General features: G+C 46.2%; 1 protein-coding gene across 1 annotated transcript in view; it reads right to left on the bottom strand.

The window, feature by feature from the left end:
• PLEKHD1 (pleckstrin homology and coiled-coil domain containing D1) overlaps positions 1-25,199 on the bottom strand; it is a 46,475-nt gene that overhangs the window by 8,862 nt on the left and 12,414 nt on the right. Inside the window, exons 2-7 of the mRNA XM_522886.7 lie at positions 22,300-22,393; positions 21,842-21,931; positions 21,561-21,637; positions 20,683-20,774; positions 19,630-19,682; positions 301-395 (exon numbers count right to left, since the gene is read on the bottom strand). Of these exons, the coding sequence (XP_522886.3) occupies positions 301-395; positions 19,630-19,682; positions 20,683-20,774; positions 21,561-21,637; positions 21,842-21,931; positions 22,300-22,393 (501 nt within the window). The remainder of the gene's footprint in view (positions 1-300; positions 396-19,629; positions 19,683-20,682; positions 20,775-21,560; positions 21,638-21,841; positions 21,932-22,299; positions 22,394-25,199) is intronic.

Below are 25,199 nucleotides of genomic sequence, written 5' to 3'. Positions count from 1 at the left end.
CTGGGTGAGAGAGGCTTTCATGAAGGCAGGGGGCTTTGTGGCTTGGAGGGATGCTCCATTGCCTTATGCTCTAGTGGGTAGAAATGACCCCATTTATCTGGGGCAGGGGAGTCTACAGATTCTTCTGGAAACACTCAAACCTGGAGCCTTGGAGGACAGACTCAAACTGGGATAGACCCAAGCCTGGAGCCTTGGGAAGATAGCATCTCTGAGGTGGAGGCCTCCTCAGATCTGACGGGGAAGGTGGGCTCAGCATGCCCTAACTTAGTGGCACCCCCAATTCCCAGGCACCACCACCACCTCTTGATCTGCTCCTGCTCCATTCTCAGCTCCTGCACCACCTCCTCGAACTGCTGCTTCTCGGCCTCCAGCACCTGGTTAAGGCGCTCAAGCTCCTGAAGAGACCAGAGAGGAAGAGAAGAGTCACAGGCAGCAAAGGACCCCTGAGATCAGGATCTCCCACTCTATCCCAAGGGACCCTCTGGGATTTAGCACAGCCTGGGTCATGTGCTGCACCAGACCGGGAATTAAGTTCTAAGGCCCGCTGGCCCCACTCATTGACATGTAGTCCTGACAAACCCAAAATCTATGATGAATCGAGCCCACTGAAAACACATTTTGCATGCTGAAGACTGGGTTTAGGAACACTCCCAACATTACTCCCTGTGGCTGGAGGAAACTATAATTCTAAATATCTACTCTGCAGGGCAGCTCCAGTCACTGCCACCATCAGGCAGGTTGGCTGTCCTTCACACCCGGAGGAAAGAGTGGTGAGTGTGTATTTCCATTTGAGATCCCTGGAGTGATGTCTGTTAGAAGTGGCAAGGAAAAGCTATTCCCAACCCAAAAGTCAGAGAATAAGGACTCTTTTTTTTTCTTGAGGTATCTGGGAAGCAATGACTCCAGGTGGCTTCAGCTTCCCTCTGCTCCGGCCCCAAAGTGTAGGAGAACTAGAAAGTGCAGGACAGGCCCCAGGGGACCAGACTTGCCCCTTCAGGAATCCCAGGAAGCCCAAGTGTTTTCCCAGCAAGTGTGTGTCCTCCAGGAGTCCTCTTTTCCTGGGGTTCAGTGGCAGGTGGCATTGGGGGGCACATTTCACGTAATTTGGCTTGAAACATTTTTGTGACAACTGCTTTGTTCCTCCACATTTTACACTGTGGGAGGATATTATTTCCACATTCACTTCCTTTCTCATCTTCCAGCTCCAAATTCCACTCTCATTTTCACCTGGGGGCTTTGTTCCCAAGTTTAATGGAAACCCCACTGGGGAGGGAGGCTGTCTATATGGAGAAGTTGCCATGGACTTTGAGGAGATGCAAAGAAGGAATAAAATATGAGGCAGAGGAAGGAGCCTGCATTCAAACCCTACAAACTCCATCTCTAAACTACTTACCCAAAGAGTTGCTATATCTTTCCCTTCTAATCATTACTGGCACTTTGGGCATGGATCACTGGTTACAAACTGACCTCAGTTTTTGCCAAATGTTGTCACCACCAAGACTGCTCACTGCTCACTGGTATTATTATTAATATTATTATGTTTAGAGATGGAGTCTCTGTCACTCAGGCAGAGTGGCACTCGTGCAGTGGCACGATCATAGCTCATTGCCGCCTTGAACTCCCAAGCTCAAGCCATCCTCCTGCCTCAGCCTCCTGAGTAGCTGGGACCACAGGCTCAAGCCACCAAGCCCAGCTCTCACTGGCATTCTGATGCTCCTCCTGGGCACACCACATGGCCAGAGTGCACCTGATAAAGGTGAGTGGGTCCGTGGGACTAGCTAAAGCCAATGGAATGAGAGCAGAAGTGTGTTACTTCTAGGCAGTTGCCTTTAAGAGGCAATGCATGATGTGCTACGTTCCCTTCCCCCTGCCATGGCAACCAGTGTCTATCTACAAGATACCATATATAGACATAATATAAATATAATTAAAATTGTATTCTTTTTTTCTTTTGAGACTGAGTCTTACTGTTGCCCAGGCTGGAGTGCAGTAACACAATCTCGGCTCACTGCAACCTCTGCCTCCCAGATTCAATCAATTCTCCTGCTCCAGCCTCCCGAGTAGCTGGGATTACAGGCACTCACCACCACACCCGGCTAATTTTTGTATTTTTAGTAGAGATGGGGTTTCACCATGTTGGCCAGGCTGGTCTCGAACTCCTGACCTCAGGTGATCTGCCCACCTTGGCCTCCCAATAAAATTTTCTTCTTATAGACCCCAATCCCTCTTTGATGAAATAAGAGTTTGGAGCTTCAGAAAAGTTTGAAACTCCCTATATTATTCATTCTCAGTAGCTAACACATGATATTGGATATTGCTTATGATGATAAACCCCTTTATAGCCTCAGATTCGACAAACCTCACATATTCCCTCTCCTCAGTGGGCTCTGCCTCCTGGGGCAGAGCCGTTTAGAGGCCTGGGGAAATTACAAGCTGTAAGCATCCCTGGGCTTACACTGGAAAATAACAAAGGTGCCCAGCTCTTTTTTTTTTTTTTTTTTTTTTTTTTTTGAGACAGAGTCTCGCTCTGTCACCCAGGCTGGAGTGCAGTGGCACGATCTCAGTTCACTGCAACCTCCGCCTCCCTGGTTCAAGCAATTATCCTGTCTCAGTCTCCCGAGTAGCTGGGATTACGGGCGCGCACCATCACACCTGGCTAATTTTTGCATTTTTAGTAGAGTTCAGCGGGGGTTCTACCATGTTGGCTAGGCTGGTCTCGAACTCCTGACCTCGGGTGATCCACCCACCTTGGCCTCCCAAAGTGCTGGGATTATAGGCGTGAGCCACCGTGCGCGGCCAGGCGCCCAGCTTTTACAGGTCTGAGGCCTCTGCCGCTTCACAAATGATCACCCTGGACCCACCTGGAGGCTCCACCCCATCCCTGGAAAGTCCCTTTCTCTAACACTCCAACTTACAAATATTTCCCGTTACTTGATATTATGCTGGGATATCTTTTTGTAGTTGAAAACGGGGGAGGGTCAATGATTAAAACCCATTCCTTCCCTCCCTGGCATTTAAGTGCCTCGTGACGCCAGCAGATCCCAGCTATGCCTCTGAGAAGCAGAAAGTGAATGTGATCCACCTGAAAATAATACGGCAAGACAATCATTTGGCTTGGAATGACTGGAATTCCCTTCCTTGCCCAGTAGTCCCCGATATATGCGATAAGGTGCTTTTCTACCGTCTGTACTACATGTGCCCGCACAGCATTTATTGCTCTGTGAAAGGGCCAGAGAAACAGGCACCCATGAGTCAGAACCCTCCAGGGTCAAAGGAACTTTAAAGGCAATTAAAGTCTCCATCAGATGCTTCAGTCTCCTGCTTGGTTTTCCTGCCAAGAGATGGTCCAAGCTTTGCTTGACTGGCTCTCATGACAGCCCATTTCACCCCTGAACAACCCTGATAAAAGCCTTTTCCTTACAGGCTCAACCCTCTGCTATGCTCAGCCCTGCCACTCCCTGACAGCTATAAATACAAAAGCATTTATGAATAATGAAGATTTTTGTTGAAAGTTTTGTGGGGCTTCAATGAGAGCATTCTATTTCATTTAGGGAGCAAAATTCCCCTCCAAAATCTCATAAACCATCTCTGTCTCTTGCCCAAATTTTTTCTCCCTTCAGCCGCTGCCTGGCTTCCTGGGCCTTTCTCTCTGTCTCAGCTGTACTCTCTCCTGAAGCCCCTCTCCTCAGCTAGGAAGCCTGCATGTCCCTGTCACCAAAATAAGAGCTAGGGAACAGCTCTTAGCAAAACAAAACACAGGCAAAGCCAAGGACAGCAGCCAAAGCCCAGCCACTCTGGGCTGCTCAAGCACACCTAGGGGAGGAGGCACCCCATTTCCACCACCAGTTCCACTTGAGCCAAAAGCTGCCTACCTCATAATCCTTCAATGGGTCCGGCTTATCCCCCTTGAGGCCATAAAACAACACTAACCTCTTTTCTCTTCAAGTATTTAAAAGAGCAATTCTGTCCTCAAGTCTCCTCTCCTCCAAGCCAAATAATTCCTGTTCACCACACTTCACAGGGCATGATTTCTCATCCTCAGTAAAACTAATTGTATTCTTGAAAAGAATGCAATTCTAGACCAGACTCCTGGTTAGGAAGACTTAATACAGTAAAGATTCTTTCCAATTAATTTACGAGCTCAATGCAATTCCAGTAAAAACCTCAGTGAGATTTTTTCTTATAATTCTATTCATTCATGCTACACATATTTATTGTCTAAAATGTTTCAAGCATCTGCCAAGCTATGCACTGAGGATATGAAGATAAGCAAAAACAGCTGTATCCTTGCTCTCAGGGAGCTCACAGTCCAGTGCAACTATTAATAAAATCAGGGCTGGGAGAGGTGGCTCATGCCTGTAATCCTAGCACTATGGGAGGCCGAGGTGGGAGGATTGCTTGAGCTCAGGAGTTCAAGAGCAGCCTGGCCAACACGGCAAACCCCATCTCTACTAAAAATAAAAATACAAAAAATTAGCCAGGTATGGTGGTACAAGCCTGTAGTAGTTCCAGCTACTTGAGGGGCTGAGGCAGGAGGATCCCTTGAGTCCGGGGGACAGAGGTTGCAGTGAGCCGAGATCACGCCACTGCATTCCAGCCTGGGTGACAAAGTGATGCCCTGTCTCAAATAAATAAATAAATAAATAAATAAATAAATAAATAAATAAAATCAGACCAGGATTGTAGATCAAATGCAAACATCAAATATTACCAAAATAATCAGACACATTAGAGTAGCATTACAAACCAAGATACATGATATGCAGGACAGGGACATGGTTCTATGTAGAGCTACCCTGATGGGAGTGAGGCAGGTATGCGGTGTGAGGTTGGGGGAGATCAGGTGATTCTTTAGCTGACAGATGAAGATGAATCAATAGAAGGAAAAAGAAGGAGCATTCCAGGCAGAAGGAAAGGTAGGTACAAAGGCCCTGTGGAAACCTGCTGCCCTGAAAGAACCGAGATTGGCCCACATGGTTGGGCCCAGAGTGAGAGTGAACATGACGGGAGGGAAGTTGGACAGGCTGACAGTGGCTATCATTTATTAAGCACTTCCTATGTTGCAAGCAGTTTGTATGCAATCCTCCCAATAGCCCTACCATGGAGTACTGCCTCAGTTCAGAGAGTGCTGCCCCTGCCCTCTCTCTGTCTGCGCTAGATCCAAGGCAATCTAGACCACTCCCACTCCCCCACCCCTCCCTGCTTCATTTGCCATTTATGTGCAAATGACTCCTATGTTGATACCTGTAGTCCCTACTCTTGGTTGAGCTCCATCCTCTTATATCCAACTGTTGGCTTCACATCTCCAGCCAGATATCCAAAGATATCATAAACACATGTCCAAGAACAAATTCATGATCTTCCCCACCAGAGCTTGTGATCTTCCAGTGTACCCTGTCTCAGGGAATGCACCACCATCCACTGCTTATGCAGGTGAGAAACTTGGGATTCATGCTTCACCTCATCCTTCCCCACTCTACTTTTTCCCACGCCACCCTCAAGTCCAGTTCGCATTGCCCCCCACCCCCAGCCCCCACTCTAGAACCTGCCAGGCAACTTCTCTTCATCTCACTGCCCTGCTCTGGTTCACACTGCTATTAGGTCTTGTCTGGACTAATGCAGTGGCCTCCCACCTGGGCTCTTTGCACTCTTTCTGGCCCCCCTTCATCCTTTTCTCCATATTGCAGCCAACATCACTATTTAAAATAGAAATCACTGTAATCCCAGCCCTTTGGGAGGCCAAGGCAGGCAGATTGCCTGAGCTCAGGAGTTCGAGGCCAGCCTGGGTAATATGGTGAAACCCCATCTCTACAAAAAATACAAAAAAATAGCTGGACATGGTAGTGTGCACCTGTGGTCTCAGCTACTTGGAAGGCTGAGGTGAGAGGATCACTTGAGCCCAGGAGGTCGAGGCTGCAGTAAGTTGAGATCGTGTCATTGCACTCCAGCCTGGGTGATAGAGGGAGACACCCTCCCCCCCACAAAAATGGAAATCAAATCATGATACCCACCCTTTTTCCTTACTCCCTGCTCAAAACCTTCATTGCTTCTTCTTGGTCAGGAAGAAGGATCAAAAATAGAAGATTATTTAAATAAAACATCACATACAATGAATCAGTACATTGCCATTAAAATTGATGTTTTCAAAGAATGTTAAAGGACATGAAAAATGTATAATGTTAATGAAGGTATGATGAAAAGTATAATGAAAAGGCAGTCCATAAAACTGAATATCCAATATGCTGATAATTATATTTAAAATATACCATATATAAGAATAGTATATAGAGAAAAAAAAGGCTAAAATGAAAAGCACCAAAAAGTTTGGTGACAGTTGTCTGTCAATTATGGGATTACGGATAAATTTTATTTTCTTATTCATGTTTTACAAGTTTTCTACAAAGAGCATGATTTCTACAAATAGGGGAAAAGTTCTATATTAAGGAGGAAAAAGAAAGAGAACAGAAGAACTTCAGTTTCCAGTTCAGCATGTAAGGAATTTAGAAGTTGTCACTTTATTCTAATAAGTAAAAAGCTGAACAAGGCAGGACACAGTGGCTCACTCCTGTAATCCACAAGGTGGATCACTTGAGCCCAGGAGTTTGCGACCATCCTGGGCAACAGAGTGAGACCCTGTCTCTAAATAAAATAAATTTAAAAACCAAACAAACTGAAAAATCAGCAAGTCTTCTTACATCATCAGAGAAGTGAGGTCATAAAGCAAAGTTCTATTCCCAAAATTGAAAAGACAGGCAGATTAATATAGCTTGGATATTTGTTCCTGCCCGAATCTCATGTTGAAATGTAATCCCTAATCTTGGAGGTGGGGCTTGGTGGAAGGTAGTTAGATTACGGGGGCAGATCCTTCATAAATAGCTTGGGTCATCCCCTTGGTGATAAGTGAGCTCTCCCTCTGAGTACACATGAGATCTGGTTGTTTAAAGTGTGTGGCACTTCCCCCGCCCATGCTCTCTCTCTTGCTCCTGCTCTGGTCATGTGACATGTCTGCTCCGCCTTCACCATCTGCCATGATTGTAAGCTTCCTGAGGCCTCCCTAGAAGCTGTGCAGATGCCAGCACCATGCTTCCTGTAAAGCCTGCAGAACCATGAGCCAATCAAACCTTTCTTTATAAATTACTCAGTCTCAGGTATTTCTTTATAGCAATGCAAGAATGGCCTAAGACACAGATACAGAGAGTCACACTAATGAGGCAGAAACTACCAGCAGAAACCTCCATGGGAACTAGTACTGGGGTAGGAAAACCTGAACTGCAGTTGACAAATTGCTGGAGGTTCAGTTTGAAGAGTTAAAACTCCAGGGGGGGCCAATCTTAGGGAGGCCTCCTCACTTCTGTGAGTTATAACTCCAGGAGCTCTACCAGGTTCTCAGTGAATATATGGGGAAAGCAGCCATTTGGAAATGCAACACAGCATTGTGTTTGTTTGTTTGTTTGTTTGTTTGTTTGTTTGTTTGTTGAGACAGAGTCTCGCTCTGTCACCCAGGCTGGAGTGCAGTGGCGTGATCTTGGCTCACTGCAACCTCTGCCTCCCAGGTTCAAGCGATTCTCCTGCCTCAGCCTTCCATGTAGCTGGGACTACAGGCATGCACCACCACACCAAGCTAATTTTTGTATTTTTAGTAGAGACGGGATTTCGCCATGTCGCCCAGGCTGGTCTTGAACTCCTGACCTCACGTGATCCACCTGCCTTGGCCTTTCAAAGTGCTGGGATTACACTGTGCCTGAGCCCATTCTGTTCTTCTTTACAAAGCCTGCCATAAACTATTATACCACAGCCTAACCTGTTTTATCAGAGAGTAACCTACTTGGGGGAAGGGAAATACCAAATTCCAGCCCACTGTACCCATGCTGTTCTACCTAAGGTGGGGGAAAGCCCTGAGAAGCATTTATGAAGTTCACAGTCCAAGGGCGCAACTCACCAAAAGGCTAAGACCACCACATCACTAAAGGCCTATTCACCACAACTCCTTTTACCCAATACATCGTGGCCAGGGAAAAAATAAAGAGCATTCAACAAAAAATCACAAGGCATACTAGAAGGTAAAAAACACAATTTGAAGAGATAGAGCAAGCATCAGAACCAGATTAGATATGGCAGGAATGCTGGAATTATCAGACCAGGAATTTAAACGCAAACTATGATTAATGTATTAAGAGCTTTAATGGCAAAAGTAGACAACATGCAAGAACAGATGGATAATATAAGTAGAGAGATGAAAATTCTAAGAATAAAAAAGAAATTGCAAGAGATCACAAACACTGTAAAAGAGTGAAGAACGCTTATGATGAGATCATTGCGAGACTGGACATGGCCGAGGAAAAAAAGTCTCTGAGCTTGAGGCTATGACAATAGAAATTCCCAAAACTGAAAAGCAAAGAGAAAAAAGGCTGAAAAAAAAAAAAAACCCAGAATAGAATATCGAAGAACTGTGTGACAATTGCAAAAGGTGCAAAATGTATAATGAGAATAATCAGAAGAAGGACTAGAAGCAATATTTGAAGCAATGACTGAGAGTTTTCCCATATTAATGTCAGACATCAAACCACAGATCTAGGAAGCTAAGAGAACACCAAATGAATAAATGCCCTAAACAAACCATATCTAGAAATTTCATATTTAAACTTCAAAAAATCAAAGATGAGGAAAAATATCTTAAGAAGCCAGAAGAAGAAAAAATTACCTACTGAAGAAAGAAGATAAGAATTACATCTGGCTTCTCAGAAACCATGAAAGCAAGAAAAGAATGGATTGAAATATTTAAAGTATTGAGAGAATAAAACACCAGCTTAGAATTCTGTACCCTGTAAAATCATCCTTCAAAAGTGAAGGAGGAATACTTTCTCAGACAAACAAAAATAGAGGGAATTTGTTGCCAGTAGACCTGCCTTGCAAGAAATGTTAAAAGAAGTCCTCAGGGAGAAGGAAAATGATATAGGTCAGAAACTCATATCTACATAAGGAAAGGAAGAGCATCGGAGAGTGAATAAGTGTGTTAAAGCAAAATAAATATGGCCTGAGAAGGACTCCATACTTTTATATTTGAGTCCTTATGGATGAACTGTAACTTAGCTTAATAGACAAAATTGAAAACCTAATTTAATAGTATGCACCTGTAACAATAGCTGAGTGTTAGCCAATCCCAGCGGCCACACTTCAGCCACTCATAGACTGCTAATGTCCAAACTGCGTTCAAATAAGGCAAACACCAAGCTGTAACCAATCTTGCTGCTTCTGTACCTCACTTCCAATTCCTATATGTCACTTTACCTTTTTTGTCTATAAATTTGTTCTGATCACAGGCACCCCTGGAGTCTCTGTCAGTCTGCTGTGATTCTGAGGGCTGCCTGATTCGCGAATCTTTCATTTACTCCATTAAACTCTTTTTTTTTTTTTTTTTTTTTTATTTATTTTATTTTATTTTATTTTATTTTATTTTATTTTATTTTTGAGATGGAGTCTTCCTCTGCCACCCAGGCTGGAGTACAGTGGTGCCATCTTGTCTCACTGCAACCTCCGCCTCCTGGGTTCAAGTGGTTCTCCCGCCTCAGCCTCCTGAGTAGCTAGGATTATAGGCATGCACCACCATGCCCAGGGTCTTGCTGTCATCCAGGCTGAAGTGCAGTGGTACAGTCATAGCTCATTGTAACTCCTGGGTTCAAGTAATCCTCCTGCCTCAGCCTCCTGAGTGGCGAGGACTACAGGCATATGCCACTATCCCTGGTGAATTTTTTTCTTTTTTCTTTCTCTCTCTCTCTTTTTTTTTTTTTTCTTAGAGACTGGGCCTTGCTGTGTTGCCCAGGCTTGCCACAAACTCCTGGCCTCAAGCAATCCTCCTGCCTTGGCTTCCCAAAGTGCTGGGATTACAGGCATGCATCACTGTGCCCAGACCACAAATATAAAAGAATAGAAATCATGTAATGTCTGCTCCTAAACCAAAGTGGAATTGTGCTAGAAATCAACAAAAGAAAGTTAACTGGAAAATCCACAAAATACTTGAAGATTAAAGAACACATTTCTAAATAACACATGTGTCAAAGAAGAAATATCAAGAGAAATCTAAAGATACTTTGAACTAAATGAAAATACAACTCATCAAAATTTGTGGAATGTAACAAAAGCAGTGCTTTCAGAGAAATGCATAGCATCAAATTAATATATTAGAAAAGAAGAAATATCTAAAATCAATAATCTAAGCTTCCACATTAGGAAACTAGAAAAAAAAAGAGAAAATTAAATCAAAGGTAAGCAGAAAAAAAGAAATAAAACAGAGCAGAAATCAATGAAATTGAAAACAGGAAATCAACACAGAAAATCAACAAAATCAAAAGCCAGTTCTTTGAAAAGATAAATAAAATTCATAAGACTCTAACTAGGCTAAATAAAAAGAAAGAAGACACAAATTATTAATATCAGAAATGAAAGAGGGAACATAACTACAGACACCACTGACATTAAAAGGATAATAAAGAACTATGATGAATAACTCTATGCCAATAAATTTGATAACTCAGATGAAATGGACCAACTCCTTGAAAGATACAATCTGTCAAAACTTACACAAGAAGAAACAGACAATTTGAATAGGCCTATATCTATTAAATAAATTGAATCAATAATTAATGCCCTTCCAAAACAGAAAGCACCAGGCCCAGAGGGGCTCAGTGATGAATTATATCAAACATTTAAGAAACTATACCAATTATCTACAATCTTTTTTTCTCAAGATAGAAGCCAAGGGAATATTTCCTAATCCATTCAATGAGGCTAGAATTACCTTACCAAAACCTAATAGAGACATTATAAGAAAACTACAGACTGGCCAGTCACAGTGGATCATACCTGTAATCCCAGCACTTTGGGAGGCCGAGGCAGGCAGATCACTTGAGGCCAGGAGTTTGAGACCAGCCTGACCAACATGGTGAAACCATGTCTCTAATAAAAAATACAAAACTTAGCCAGGTATGGTGGCGCACACCTGTAATCCCAGCTACTTGGGAGACTAAGGCACGAGGATCCCTTGAACCTGGGAGCAGGAGGTTGCAGTGAGCTGAGATGGTGCCACTGCACTCCAGCCTGGGTGACAGAGCAAGACTCTGTCTCAAAAAAAGAAAAAAAAGAAAAGGAGAAAAAGAAAACTACAGACTAGTATCTTTCATGAACACAGATGCAAAAAATTTCAACAAAATATTAACAAATCAAATCCAACAATGGTCTGTGTGAGGTGGCTCATGCCTGTAAACCCAGCACTTTGGGAGGCTGAGGCAGGTGGATTATCTGAGGTCAGGAGGTTGAAACCAGCCTGACCAACATGATGAAACTCCATCTCTACTAAAAATACAAAATTAGCAGGGCATGGTGGCACATACCTTTAATCCCAGCTACTTGGGAGGCTGAGGCAGGAGAATCGCTTGAACCCAGGAGGCAGAGGTAACAGTTAGCCAAGATCACACTACTGCAACTCTAGCCTGGACAACAAGACTGAAACTCTGTTTCAAAACAAACAAACAACAACAAACAAACAAACAAACAAACAAAACAAAGAAAACCAAATCCAAATGAATAATACATCACAACTAAGTGGAATTTATTCCCAAGTATACAAGGCTGGTTCAATATTTGAAAATCAATTAATATAATCCATCGCATCAACAGGCTAAAGAAGAGAAAAAGAATCACATGGAAAAAGCATTTGACAAAATCCAACACCAATTGATGATGAAAACTCTCAACAAACTAGTAATAGAGAGGAACTTCCTCAATGTGATAGAGAACATCTACAAACACCTACAGCTAACATCATACTAAATGGTGAGAAACTAGAAGCTTGCCTGATAAGATCAGAAAGGAAGAAGATGAGGATGTCCCTTCTCACCAGTGCTTCTCAACATTGTACTGGAATTCCTAACTAATGCAATCAGACAAGAAAAGGAAATAGAAGGTATACAGATTACAAAGAAAGAAATAATACTGTCTCTGTTCACAGATGACATGATTGTCTATATAGAAAATCCGGAAGAATTGACCAAAAAAATTCCTGGAATTAATAAGCGATTGTAGCAAGATTGTAGGATACAAGATTAATGTACAAAGTCAATTATTTTCCTATATACTGGCAATAAAAAGGTGGAATTTGAGATTTTTTTTTTCTTTTGAAGATAGGGTCTTGCTCTGTCACCCAGCTGGAGTGCAGTGGAAATTTGAAATGTAACAACACATTACCATTGACATTAGCACCCTCCAAAATGAAATACTTAGGTATAAATCTAAAAATAATGTACAAAATCTATATGTAGAAAACTACAAAATGTAATAAAAGATATCAAAGAACTAAAATGAAGGGATATTCCATGTTCATAAATAGGATGATTCAATATTTGCAAGATATCATTTCCCAACTTGATCTATAGATTCAATACAATCTCAATTAAAATCCCAGCATGTTGTTTTGTGGAAACTGACAAATTGATTCTAAAGTTTACATGGAGAGGCAAAAGACCCATAATAGCCAACTCAATATTGAAGGAGAAAATTGGAAGACTGAGACTACCCAACTTTAAGACTTACTATAAAGCTACAGCAATCAAGACATTGTGGTATTGATGAAAAAATAAACAAATATATAAATAGAACAGCATAGAGAGCTCGGAAACATACTAACATAAATATAGTCAATTCAACTCTGACAATGGAGCAAAGGCAGTACAATAGTATTGCAAAAGCCAGTCTTTTTTTTTTTTTTGAGATGGAGTCTCACTCTGTAACCCAGGCTGGGGTGCAGTGGTGTGATCTTGGCTCACAGCAACCTCTGCCTCCCGGGTTCAAGTGATTCTCCTGCCTCAGTCTCCTGAGTAGCTGGGATTACAGGCGCCTGCCACCATGCCTGGCTAATTTTTGTATTTTTAGTAGAGGCAGGGTTTCACCATGTTGGCTAGGCTGGTTTCGAACTCCTGATCTCAGGTGATCCACCCGCCTCGACCTCCCAAAGTGCTGGGATTACAGGCATGAGCCACTGTGCATGGCCTAAGATAGTCTTTTCAACATATGGTACTTGAACAACTGGACAGCCACATGCAAAAGAAAAAAAAAGACTCTACACAGACCTTAAACACTTTTCACCAAAAATAAATCACAATGGATCATAGAGCTAAATGCAAAACACAAAAGTATACAACTCCTAGAAGATAACATAGGAGACAACCTAGGTGATGTCTACAAAAAGATTTTTATCAAGGTGATGAAAATCTACAGTACTGACTTTTTAAGACATAACACAAAAGGCATGATCTTTGAAGGAAGTAATTGATAAGATGGATTTCATTAAAATTAAAATTTTATTCCCTGTGAATGACATCAAGAGAATAAGAAAACAAGTCACAAACTAGGAGAAAACATTCCCAGACACATCTAATAAAGGACTGTTATGCAAAATATACAAAGAACTCATGAAGCTCAACAATAAAAAAATGGGCAAAAGACCCAGACATCTTAGCAAAGAAGATATAAAGATGGCAGGACAGGCACAGTGGCTCACATCTGTAATCCCAGCATTTTGGGAGGCCAAAGTGGGAGGATCACTTGTGTTCAGGAATTCAAGACCAGCCTGGGCAATAGAGCAAGACCCCATCTCTATAAAATGTTGGGAGCCGAAAAGGCCAAAGGGATCGTGACCAACTCAGCATTCTACTGGAGGCTATATGATCAAACAGCAAACTGTTTATCATGAATGTAGAATGTGAGCAAACTTACACACCTGCCACCAAAAGGCTTACTGAGGGCCATCACTCCCTGGCGCTGGGCTCCTTGAAGTTACCTGTTGAGAATCTAGTGCCTATTGTTCAAAGAATGCAGTCTCGCAAGCTTGCTGTGAATCAAACAGTCAACTGACAATTACCCGATAATCACCCCCACTTTCTCACTATCTCTTTTGCCTAATAAATATGGAGGGCTGTGTAAAGCTCAGGGCACTTGTCCGTGAGGTGCCCCAGACCCCTTCTTCCAAATATACTCTTTCGTCTCTTGTCTTTTATTCCCATGTTTGCCCCCATTTGTTCAGTCCACCAGGGATCGTGGCAGGCAACAACAAAAAATAAAAAATTAGCCATGCATGGTGGTGCATGCCTGTAGTCCCAGCTACTTGGGAGGCTGAGGCAGGTGGATCACTTTAGCCTGGGAGGCTGCAGTTAACCGTGATCACGCCACTGCACTCAGCCTGGATGACAGTGTGGGACCCTGACTCAAAAATAGTTTTTTTTTGTTTTTTTGTTTTTTGAGATGGAGTCTTGCTCTGTCACCCAGGCTGTAGTGCTGTGACACAATCTCGGCTCACTGTAACCTCTGCCTCCCGGGTTCAAGCAATTCTCCTGCCTCAGCCTCCCAAGTAGCTGGGATTATAGGCGCACATCACCACGCCCGGCTAATTTTTGTATTTTAGTAGAGACAGCATTTCACCATGTTGGCCAGGCTGGTCTCGAACTCCTCACCTCATGATCCGCCTGCCTCAGCTTCCCAAAGTTCTAGGATTACAGGCGTGAGCCACCATGCCCGGCCTAAAAAAATAAATAAAAATTTTAAAGATGGCATATAAGCATATAAAAGGATGTCCAACATCATATATGATTAGGTAATTGCAAATTAAAATAACAACGAGCTACTGCTAAACTCATGAAAATGGCCAAAATCAGCCAGATACAGTGGCTATGCCTGTAATCCCAGCACTTTAGGAGGCCAAGAGGGGAGATCACTTGATCTCAGGAGTTCAACATAAGGAGACCCCATCTCTATAAAAATAATAAAAAAAAATTAGCCAAGTGTGCTGGAGTGCACCTTGGCTACTCAGCTACTCAGGAGGCTGAGGTGAGAGGATCTCTTAAACCCAGGAAGTCAAGGCTGCAGTGAGCCACACTCCACTGCACTCCAGTCTGGGCAACAGAGCAAGACTCTGTCTCAAAAACTAAAAATTGAAATAAAAAATAAAATAGCCAAAATTCAAATCCCTGACAACACCAAATGCTGGCAAGGATGTGGAGCAACAGGAACTCTCATTCATTGCTACTGCAAATACAAAATGGTACAGCTACTTTGGAAGACAGTTTGGCAACTTCTTACAAAACTGAACATATTTTCACCATGCAATCCAACAATCATACTCCTTATTACTTTTCCAAATAAACTGAAAATGTATGTCCACACAAAAACCTGCACATGGATGTTTATAGCAATTTTATTCATAATTGTCAAAACTTGGAGGCAACCAAGATGTCCTTAAGTAGGGAGAGGGATAAACAAACTGTAGGACATGCGGATAATGTAATATCATTCAGCACTAAAAAGAAATGAGCTATCAAGCCACAAAAAGACACGGAGGAAACCTGAATGCACACTACTAAGTGAAAGAAGCCAATCTAAAAAAGCTATATACCATATGACTCCAGCTACATGACATTCTGGAAAAGGCAAAACTATGGATACAGTAAAAAGATCAGCAGTGGCTGGGCGTGGTGGCTCATGCCTGTAATCCCAGCACTTTGGGAGGCCGAGGAGGGGGGATCATGAGGTCAGGAGTTCGAGGCCATCCTGGCTAACACGGTGAAGCCCCATCTCTTCTAAAAATACAAAAATGGTGGCACACGCCTGTATTCCCAGCTACTCAGGAGGCAGAGGCAGGAGAATCCCTTCAACCCAGGAGGCAGAGGTTGCAGTGAGCCGAGATCGCGCCACTGCACTCCAGCATGGGCAACAGGGCAAGATTCCGTCTTAAAAAAAAAAAAAAGCAGTTGCCAGGATTTTTAGGACAGTGAAATGAGCATTTTTAGGGCAGTGAAACTATTGTGTATGATACTACAGTGGTAGATACATATTGTTATACATTTGCCAAAATCCATAGGCTGTACAACACCAAGAGTGAACCCTAATGTATGCTATGAACTTTGGGTGACAGTGTGTCAATGTTGACTCATTGATTGTAACAAATGTATCGCTGTGGTGCTGGATATTGACAGTGGGGAATGCTGTGGGGGAACAAGTGTTATGTGGAAAATCTCTGTATTTGCTGCATAGTTTTGCTGTGAATCTAAACTGCTCCAAAAAATAAAGTTTATTAAGGAAAGAGAAATTCTCACTTCCTTTCTAATTTCTTTTCCACTTTTCACTTCACCTGTATGTTTCTTAAAGGAAGCCAGTGTCCAAGTGTAGCCTGAGAATGCTGATAAGAGTGGAAGTTACCACTTATAAACCTGGAGCAGCCAGAACTTTCTGTTCCTGAAGCCCAGCATGGCTTGAGTGTTTGTAGCAGCCCCATCATAGACAGAGTTGTCTGCTAAGCCCTGCCACAATTCAAACCTTTCTCTACTATATCGTGTGTTCTGCTGAATCTTGGGTCTGACTTAAGTTGCAGGAGTATAAAGGTGAGAAAAAGTCACTAGAAGGCACACTTCAGCTCAATGAAAGGAAGAGCTTTCAAATAACTGAGAAATCATGCAAAGGACACCTCTGGAGGTAGTGAGTCATTCGTCACAGAACCAGGAACAATGTCCACCAAAAAGGTTGACAAAGAGCTTCAGTTGTAGTGGCACATTTTTTCCAACTCAAAGAGTCTGTACTCTGACTGTGAGCACTCCAGGTGGCAAGAACCTTGCCAGAAACCCTGCCCTACCCTAGGCATTTCTGATTTTTCTCCTGCACCTGCTCATGTGCATGGCTGAGCTCTCACAACTCAGTCAGAAGGGGAAAGGTAGGCAGGCTGCCCTCCTCCAGGGGTGAGAGGGATAAGGCCAGAGGGAGCCAAAGACCAGGAACCCAGGGAAGGGCATGGACTTCTGGCTCTGGGAAGATGAGTCAGGAGGGTTCCCCCTGCACGCTCTGCTCATTCCTCCAGAGTCCCAGGCCTTTTCTGCTGCATGGAGGATGTCAGGACTGTACATCACACAGTGCACAAGGGCCTTTCCAGTTCACAAATCCCTTCCCCGCGTTCTACTTCATTGAGCCTCGCAGCAACCCTAGAAGTACGCAGCAGCCAGCATAACTCTAATCAGACATCCCAGATGGGGGGAAATTGAAGCTCAGGGAGGGTAACTGACATGCCCAACATCACACAGTCAGTGATAGAGTTAAGACTCCAATCCAGGTCTCCTGGTTCCATATCTTCAGTCTTTCTTTAGGCCAGGTTGTCTCTAAGAGACCACAGCAATCAGCAGGAGAACCTTCATCTTATCACTGGGCCATTACATCAATTGCCTCAGTGGCTCAAGGCACACCCAGACAATCTCTGACCTGAGTGCAGATGGGAAAAGTGCAGGAGACAGGCGGACCCATCCTATGCATGAGAAAGTTAAGGAAGAAGAAACTTTGACTGAATGACTCAGTGGCAAAGACTAGAACCTGAGCTCTATTCCAGATCTAGAGCATGCAGCTGACAAAAAATGAGAACTGAGGCACAGTTCTCTCCCTGCCCAGAACAGCCTTCATGGTGGGTACCAGCTGGGCCTGAGTCTCATTCACATTTTATACCAGAAAGCCAGGGAGTTCACAGCTGACAGGCCTCCCTCCTTCCCTATGCTGTGGCATTAAGGGAGGCCTGTGTGCAGTGGGTCTCCGCTGTCCTAATTTCCTGGCTAAAGACCTAGATAGAGTGTCTAAATTTTCCTCCAGCCAACTGCTGCCCCAGATTTAGCCTCTCTGATGGATAAGTCTGTCTCTCTCCCTGCCAGTGGCTGTGTCTGCCACTCCATCCCATCCCTGGGCACCTGCTTTTAATTTGCTGACAATACAGAAGCCTCGCTTGAAATGTATAGAATTGTGTGCAGAAAATGCCAGAACCCTAACACAGGACCTAGAGGAGAGCCTGGAGACACAGAGGACCAACTCTGGTGATGGAAGAAGACTCATTGCCATTATAATGCCAGTCCTCAAATCCATGCCATCCAAATACAAATCCCCATTCTTTTTTTATTTTCTCTTTAATCAACGAAATGATTCTGAAGTCCAGCTGGAAGGATAAAATGAGCAAGAATAACCAATGCAATTTTAGAAGAAGAAAAATGAGGGTGGATTGTCCCGTTGGATTAAAATTAAGATGTAAAGTTGTGAAAAATCAATCCCATTCATTTACTAATTCATTCCACAAACATTTACCAAGAACTCGTCTTGGGCCAGGAGCTGTGCCAGGCCCTGGGAATATTTGGGGTGCAAAGGGGACATGATGCTTTTTGATGATATGGCCTGTTTCAGAGCCCAGGGAGGGGTGGGTGGGAAAACTGAGGACTTCCTAAGAGTCAAGTTAGAAGTTCTGAGCCAAGGCTGATAGCCCCTGCCCTGTGACTTGCCTGGGAGAGGACAAGGACAAGTGACTAGGCAAAGAAAAGTGAACTAAATAAGGCCCTCCCTCTGCAGGCTGCTCTGGTCAAGCCACTCTGCTGCTTCAGGCCTCAGACAGTTCACTTGCAGCATGGGCCTATATTAATAATACGATCATAATGCTAACAAACACAGATATTCGTTAAGCATGTACTATGTGCCAAACACTTTATATGGAACATCTCACTAAATCATCACAACATCCCTAAGATGGATTCTATTATCATCTGCGTTTTTCAGATAAGAAGATTTGGAGAAGTTAAATAACTTGCCTGAGGTCACAAAGCTAGAAGTAGTGAAGGTCAAATACAAATACAGGCAGCCTGGCTCCAGAATCCACGGTACTACCCACTACCGCCCCCTGCCCTTAATATGTGGTAATGACTCCTCAGAACAGGCAAGGCCTAGTGCTTCGCTGAGATTTTTTTTTTTTTTTTTTTTTTTTTGAGACGGAGTCTCGTTCTGTCGCCCAGGCTGAAATGCAATGGCACAATCTCAGCTCACTGCAGCCTCGGCCTCCCGGGTTCAAGCGATTCTCCTGCCTCAGCTGCCCAAAAAGCTGGGACTATAAGCACGCACTTCCATGCCCGGCTTATTTTTGTATTTTTAGTAGAGACGGGGTTTCACCATGTTGGCCAGGCTGGTCTTGAATTCCCGACCTCAGGTGATCCACCCGCCTTGGCCTCCCACAGTGCTGGGATTACAGGCGTGAGCCACTGCGCCCAGCCTGCACTGAGATTCTAAATGAAGAAGAGGGCTTCGGTGGCTCCCCACCTTCACACAAGGCAAGAGTCTCCTTTACCCTCCAGTCTGCCTCAAGCCAGTGCTTAGCCTGCTGTGGACTTTTGACATTCAGAGAATGAAGGAACTTCTGAGATCATCAAGCCCAATCCCCCTCAGGTGCCAGATAGCCCTCTATGGATAACAGAGGGCATTATAGCTCCCGTGAACATCATTGACAAGCAGCTCATTACCAACTGATGCAGCTGATGACACTTTGGATGGCTCTTTCTCTAGAAGGTCATCACCCACCCTTTTCACTTTACTCCCAGGGGTTGGTAAGGAGAAAGACACTTCTTACCAACAAGCTACAGCAAGTCCCAAGCAAGCACTGTGATCCCATTTGGCCTCCCCGCCCTGCCCCATCTGATCTTCTAGCAAGTCCTCTGTGCACCCAGCTCCCCTGCATCATTCCCTAGTGCTAGAAACGTGAGCCATTACACCACGGCTGCTGAGGGCCCCTTGGTGTGCACCTACCTCTCTCTGCTCCCTCTGAAGGCAGAGTTCTTCGGTCTCTTCCATCAGTTTGTCTGCCAAAACAAGCACACACACACACATGCACACACAATCAGGAAAGTGCTCTGAGGTCCTGAGGGAGCTGGTGCCTGAGGTGGTCACTGTCACCCCCAGCATCTCCCAAGGAAGGGGCCTGCAGCCCTGCCAGCCAGAGGGTGGGCCAGCTCCTGGTGATGGAAGCTGCCACCCTCCTTCCCCATCATCATCCTGCTTTTTCTTTTCCTAGGGTTATGAGGGGCCTCATCCTTGGAAGTTCAAAGCAGTCTCTGCATTCCCCAGGCCTGCTGCACCTGGGCTAGTCCCACACCCACCTTCCACCTGCACTAATGTCTGGCTAGTAAGGAGGGCAGAACCTAGGAAGTTCTGAAGCAGGCATAGGGGAGCCAGTGCTGGGGCCCCAAGTGTCTAAGCAGGCAGAGGGGAGAGGGTCCCAGGCTGAAGGCAAACCCTCAGTCTCATCTTCTCTCCCAAACCATGCATGTTTACCAACCTGTCAGGGGCACAAGGTCTGGAACGCTGTGGCAAGGTTTAAAATGGCCTGGGGCAAGGGTACTGGGGACAAGCCAGACCCTGGGGACCCAGGATAGGATAACAACATCAACTCCACTTATGGAGCCCTTACTGCATGTCTGGCTCAAGCACTTACAGACATTGTCTCGTTTAACCCAATCCTCTAAAAGCTAGAGACTATTTTTAACTCGATTTTAAGGATGAGGAAATTGAGGCTTAGAGAGGCTGAGCTGCCTAAAGATATACACAGCTGAGATGGGTGACAAGTGATGAAGCTGGATCCAGAGCCCAGGCTCTTAACCACCAGACGCTCCTGCCTTCAGTCATGTTGGCCAAAAGGATGCGTAGTGTACCAGGAAGCCCTCCAGGTGCCGAACTGGTCTCTGTTCCCTCATAGCCCCACCTGAGAGACCCTCATCCCTGCTGCATCCTTTACCAAGCCCCTGGCTATAGCCCCTGGTCCCCAAGTGCTGCTACCATTAGGGAACCACCCCTCCAGCCAACCTAAATACTCCTGCTTTTCCTTAGCCAACTGCAGCCCCTGGGCCTCCAGGCTTTTGATCATGGCTTCTCCCAGCTGGGCATTCTTCCAGGTCCTGGGGAGGGAGGGCAGATGGGACAGGGAAGAGAAGAGGAAGAAACAGAAAATCATTAAAACAGAAGGGTAGAGGGGAAAGAGAAGGCATACGTTTTGTACTCGCCCACTCTTTCTCCTCCAGAATCTCAACTTGCATTCACTCTGGCACCCATGGCTCTGGGCATGTCACCAGCACGGATCAGTTACAGTAGCTGGAGGCTGGCCCAGGCTGCAAAGTGGGCCACTGGGGGCTGGGCCAACAGCACTTTTAGAGCAGGGAGGAGATTGCTTCCTGGGTGGCTTTTTTACATTACTGAATGTCCGCTACCCAGTGCAAGGCCTGCCACAGAGCACACAGTCGGTGTTTTTGGAACTAAAAGCATGACCTAGCCTGACTAGGCAGGTGTCAGGACAGTGGTTTACATAAAAATGGACTGGGTTGGCAGGAGATTTCTGTGATCTTGACCCTAATTTACAAAGCACTAGCTCTAGTCCTTGCTAGAATTAATTATGGGCCTGGGGAGGTGAGATGGGTGTCAGGAGGCATCAAATACAACTCCCAAGAGTTGGAGACAAATGGTACCCACACCTGCCACCTGTGACCTAGACACTTTTCAAGCTCACTCAGGGGACCCCTCACAGATGCTCTAAAACCTGGCCTGTCTGCTCTCCCCTACCCTAGCCATCTCCCACAGCCCTGGCCCTGTGCCCACCAGGATCCCAGCAGAGAGGCAGGGAGTTCAGGGGCAGCCCCGCCCACCCCATCCTGGATCTGCAGGCTGCCCTCCTGGCTGTGAGCACTTACACCTTCCCAGACTCCTGCAGCATCTCCAGCCACTGGGTCTGCTCAAACTCCGACTCAGCAGCAAGCAAGATGTTCCCCTGCCAAGAAGAGGAGCCATGCGCATGCCTGAGAGGCAGCCACGCTGAGGGTGATGGAGGCCCAGCTCTGCCCTGTCACCCACCCCACATCCCTGGGTGCTGATGCCCCTCTCCCAGGCCAGGACATGGGGTGTGTGTCCTGAAGAGGCCTGAGAGGCTGGTCTGCTCCTGCGGAGCCCAGGCTGAGGGAAGAGCTTTACTCACATGGAAGTCCTGGTGGGAGATCTTCATGGCATAGGGCATGCTAGGCTCTTCCTTGGGCTCCACCAGGCAGCCCCCCAGAGGGATGACGCCCTGAGGAAGAACCAGAACAGGCAGCCCCCACCCCACCCAACTGGGGTCACTCAGGGGTTCTGGGGGCCCCTGGACAAAGCCAGTTCCTGCCAAGTGCCCCAGGATGGAAGCTAGACCCTGGGGCCATGGGACAGAGGCCAGAACTGATGTTCAGAGAGAAGAGGAAGGGTTGGGGCAGGGTCTGGGGCACAGGAGGGTGAGGGTCCAGCCCAGGACAGGGGCAGGGGGTCTTTTGCCCCAAGAGGATTTGCTCTCCAGACTCTCTGCTAGGCCAGAGAAAGAGCGCAGTCCCCTCCCCTCACAAGATGCAAGCTCTGATGCCCGCACTGGGCCCTCCCCTGCTGTGGCCCTGGGAGGGGCCGCCTCACCTTAGGATGTATATTGAAGTATTTATTGGTTTCAAAGCTCTTTTTTTCGCTCTCAGAGTAGTAAAGCAGAAAGCTCTCTTTGATGATGAAAAACCTAAAGTGGGCAGTGGGGAAGGAAAAGCAACCAGGAGAGAAGGGGTGAGGTTTCTTGGGACAACAAGAGCACCCTTGGGGGCCCTGGACTCACATGGGAGCCCACAGGGACACCAGCTCAGCCATCCTTACCAACTCAAGCTCCACACCCTCACAAAGGCCTCAGCTGGCCAGTGACGTCCCCACAGGCAGCTGGGCCCCTGCACAGGTGGCCAGCTGGAGCGGGAGCCCCACTACTGGCTTCCAGGTCTGGCTGCCTCTGTCCCGCTGAACCACCACCCTGGCTCAGCACAGCAGGAGAGCTGTGGTTCTTCCCCTTGGACACCTTCAGCCCCTTGAGCTCTCACCTCCAGCCACTTAGGGTCTCCTCTAGGAGAAGGAACGCAAGAAGATGCAAGATGCTAAGATGGGTCTTTGGCAAGTAACATGAAAGCTGGCAATCTGCAGCCCCGAGCACCCCAGTGTGACATTGGCATTCTGTTTGTCTCAGGCTGCTCCCCAGTCTCCTTCTTCCCTTTGTCTCGGGCTACTCCCCAGTCGCCTTCTGGGACTCAGGTCTGAGGGCTCTGTGACTTTGGTGCTTTTTGACTGCTGGGGAGGCCACGTCCTTGAGGTCAACATGTGGAGCATTTGGACCCGCCCCAGGGGCTCTCCCAGGACTCATGTTTGGAGCTATGATGAGCCACCAAGCACCCTCTAGGGGAAGGTCCGATTGGCACTCAAAGCCCGGAGATTCAGGGACACCCAGAGTGGCTGGCTCCTTGCTCCAGGGCCCCTGCTAATAAGTGCTGTTGTAGTGACGGGGTGTAAGCAGAATGTGGTGGCGATTCTGAAAGCTGGTGTGAGTGTATGTGTGTGTGTGTGTGTGTGTGTGCACGTATGAGAGTTTAAAGTTTACATGCAGGGAGAGTTGGAGCCAGCTCAGATGGGCTCATAAGAGCCCACAATGTCAATCTCTTCCCTGCCCTGCATTTGGTCACATGGTGTTGGTAGCTCAATAGTGGCTGTGATGGGAGTATTTGCACCATGCAAGTCCAATCCTACAGAATTGCCTCAGCTCCCTCCCCCAAGAGCCTAGTGTAAGCATTTGCCAGCACACCACTGGTCGAATGGGCCCTCTTGTGAGGGGCTTGAAAACTTGCCAGTGAGGCTGGGTTCTGTGGCTCACACCTGTAATCAATCCCAGCATTTTGGGAGGCTGAGGTGGGCGGATCACTTGAGGTCGGGAGATCGAGACCAGCCTGGCCAATATGGTGAAACCCCATCTCTACTAAAAATACAGAAATTAGCTGGGTGTGGTGGCGCACACCTGTAATCCCAGCTACTCAGGAGGCTGAGGCATGAGAATCACTTGAACCCAGGATGCAGAGGTTGCAGTGAGCCAAGATCACACCACTGCACTCCAGCCTGGGCAACACGAGTGAGACTCCATCTCAAAGAAGAGAAGAGAAGAGAAGAGAAGAGAAAACAAAAAGAAACCTTGCTGGTGAGCATGACGAAGTCAGTGAATCTCTGAAGGTCCTACCAGCCACGTGATCTTTCCTAAGGCCACAGCTGCTATGCAGAGGCAGGCCTGGGACTACTGGCAGCTGCCATCCGAGGGAAGTGAAGCTCAGCTCTGTGCTGTGGTGTGAGCCTCATGTCAACCCATTTTCTTTTCTTTTTTAAAAATAGAAGGCTGGGTGCGATGGCTCACACCTGTAATCCCAGCACTTTGGGAGGCCGAGGCAGGTAGATCACTTGAAGTCAGGAGTTTGAGACAAGCCTGGTGAAAATGGTAAAACTCTGTCTCTACTAAAAATACAAAAATCAGCCAGGTGTGGTGGCTCAGGCCTGTAATCCCAATTACTCAGGAGGCTGTGGCAGGAGAATCGCTTGAACCCAGGAGGTTGCAGTGAGCAGAGATAACATCATTGCACTCCAACCTGGGTGACAGAGCAAGACTGTCTAAAATAAAATAAAACAAAATAAAATAGAAACAGGGTCTTGCTATGTTGCCCAGGCTGGCCTCGAACTCTTGGCCTCAAGTGACCCTCCTGCCTCGGCCTCTCAAAGTGCTGGGATTACAGGCTGAGCCACTGTACTCAGCCCCATTTTCTTTACCTGAACCTACCCTCTCTGACCGGCCACATAACAAACACAGCCCTGTGGCCCCTGCTCAGGGTTGATACCCTACTAAAGCCAATGCTCTTCCTAGGCCTTTCTGCCCCCACTGCAGAAACAGCACATGAATACCACCTGCTGCAGAACCTCAGTGACATTCCAGGCCTGCCAGCACCTGACCTCTGCCCACCTCTCAGCTTTCCTGCCATGTCTGCCCTTCAGCCTCTCTGTCCTCCAGTCAACTGCCGAGCTCACTGTCCCCTGACTGCTACACTTGCGTGGTCCTGCACATGGAGATTGTGTGGCTTGGCCTGGAATGCCCTCCCTCTTTCTCTTCAGCCAGCGGGACCCTTCCCACCCTTGGTGACCCACCCAGGCCACACTGATTTCTGGGCTCCTTCTGCACTTGCTAGCAGAGCCTGCACTTGGCACTTAGGCCCACTGCCACATCCCATGTATGCATCTTGCCCCAATGGGGCATCAGGCTCCTGGAGGGCAAGTCCATCCCACTTCAGTCCCATGGGCCCAGGTAGGTGTCCCCTGGCTGTTCCAAGGGAATTTCATAGAGTAGTTAAGAGCATATAGGCTTTGGCATCAGAGAGACCTGACATTTTCCGGCTGGGGTTGGGGGTCCTTGGGCAAGTCAGCTTTCCTTTCTGAGCCTTAGTTTCTCTACCGATAGAATGGGGATAATAACAACTACC

This window comes from Pan troglodytes, chromosome 15 (assembly GCF_028858775.2).
Source record: "Pan troglodytes isolate AG18354 chromosome 15, NHGRI_mPanTro3-v2.0_pri, whole genome shotgun sequence".
NCBI classification, from domain to species: domain Eukaryota; kingdom Metazoa; phylum Chordata; class Mammalia; order Primates; family Hominidae; genus Pan; species Pan troglodytes.
The sequence above is the reverse complement of the archived record's forward strand: the minus strand, read 5'-3'. Positions and strand labels throughout refer to the sequence as shown.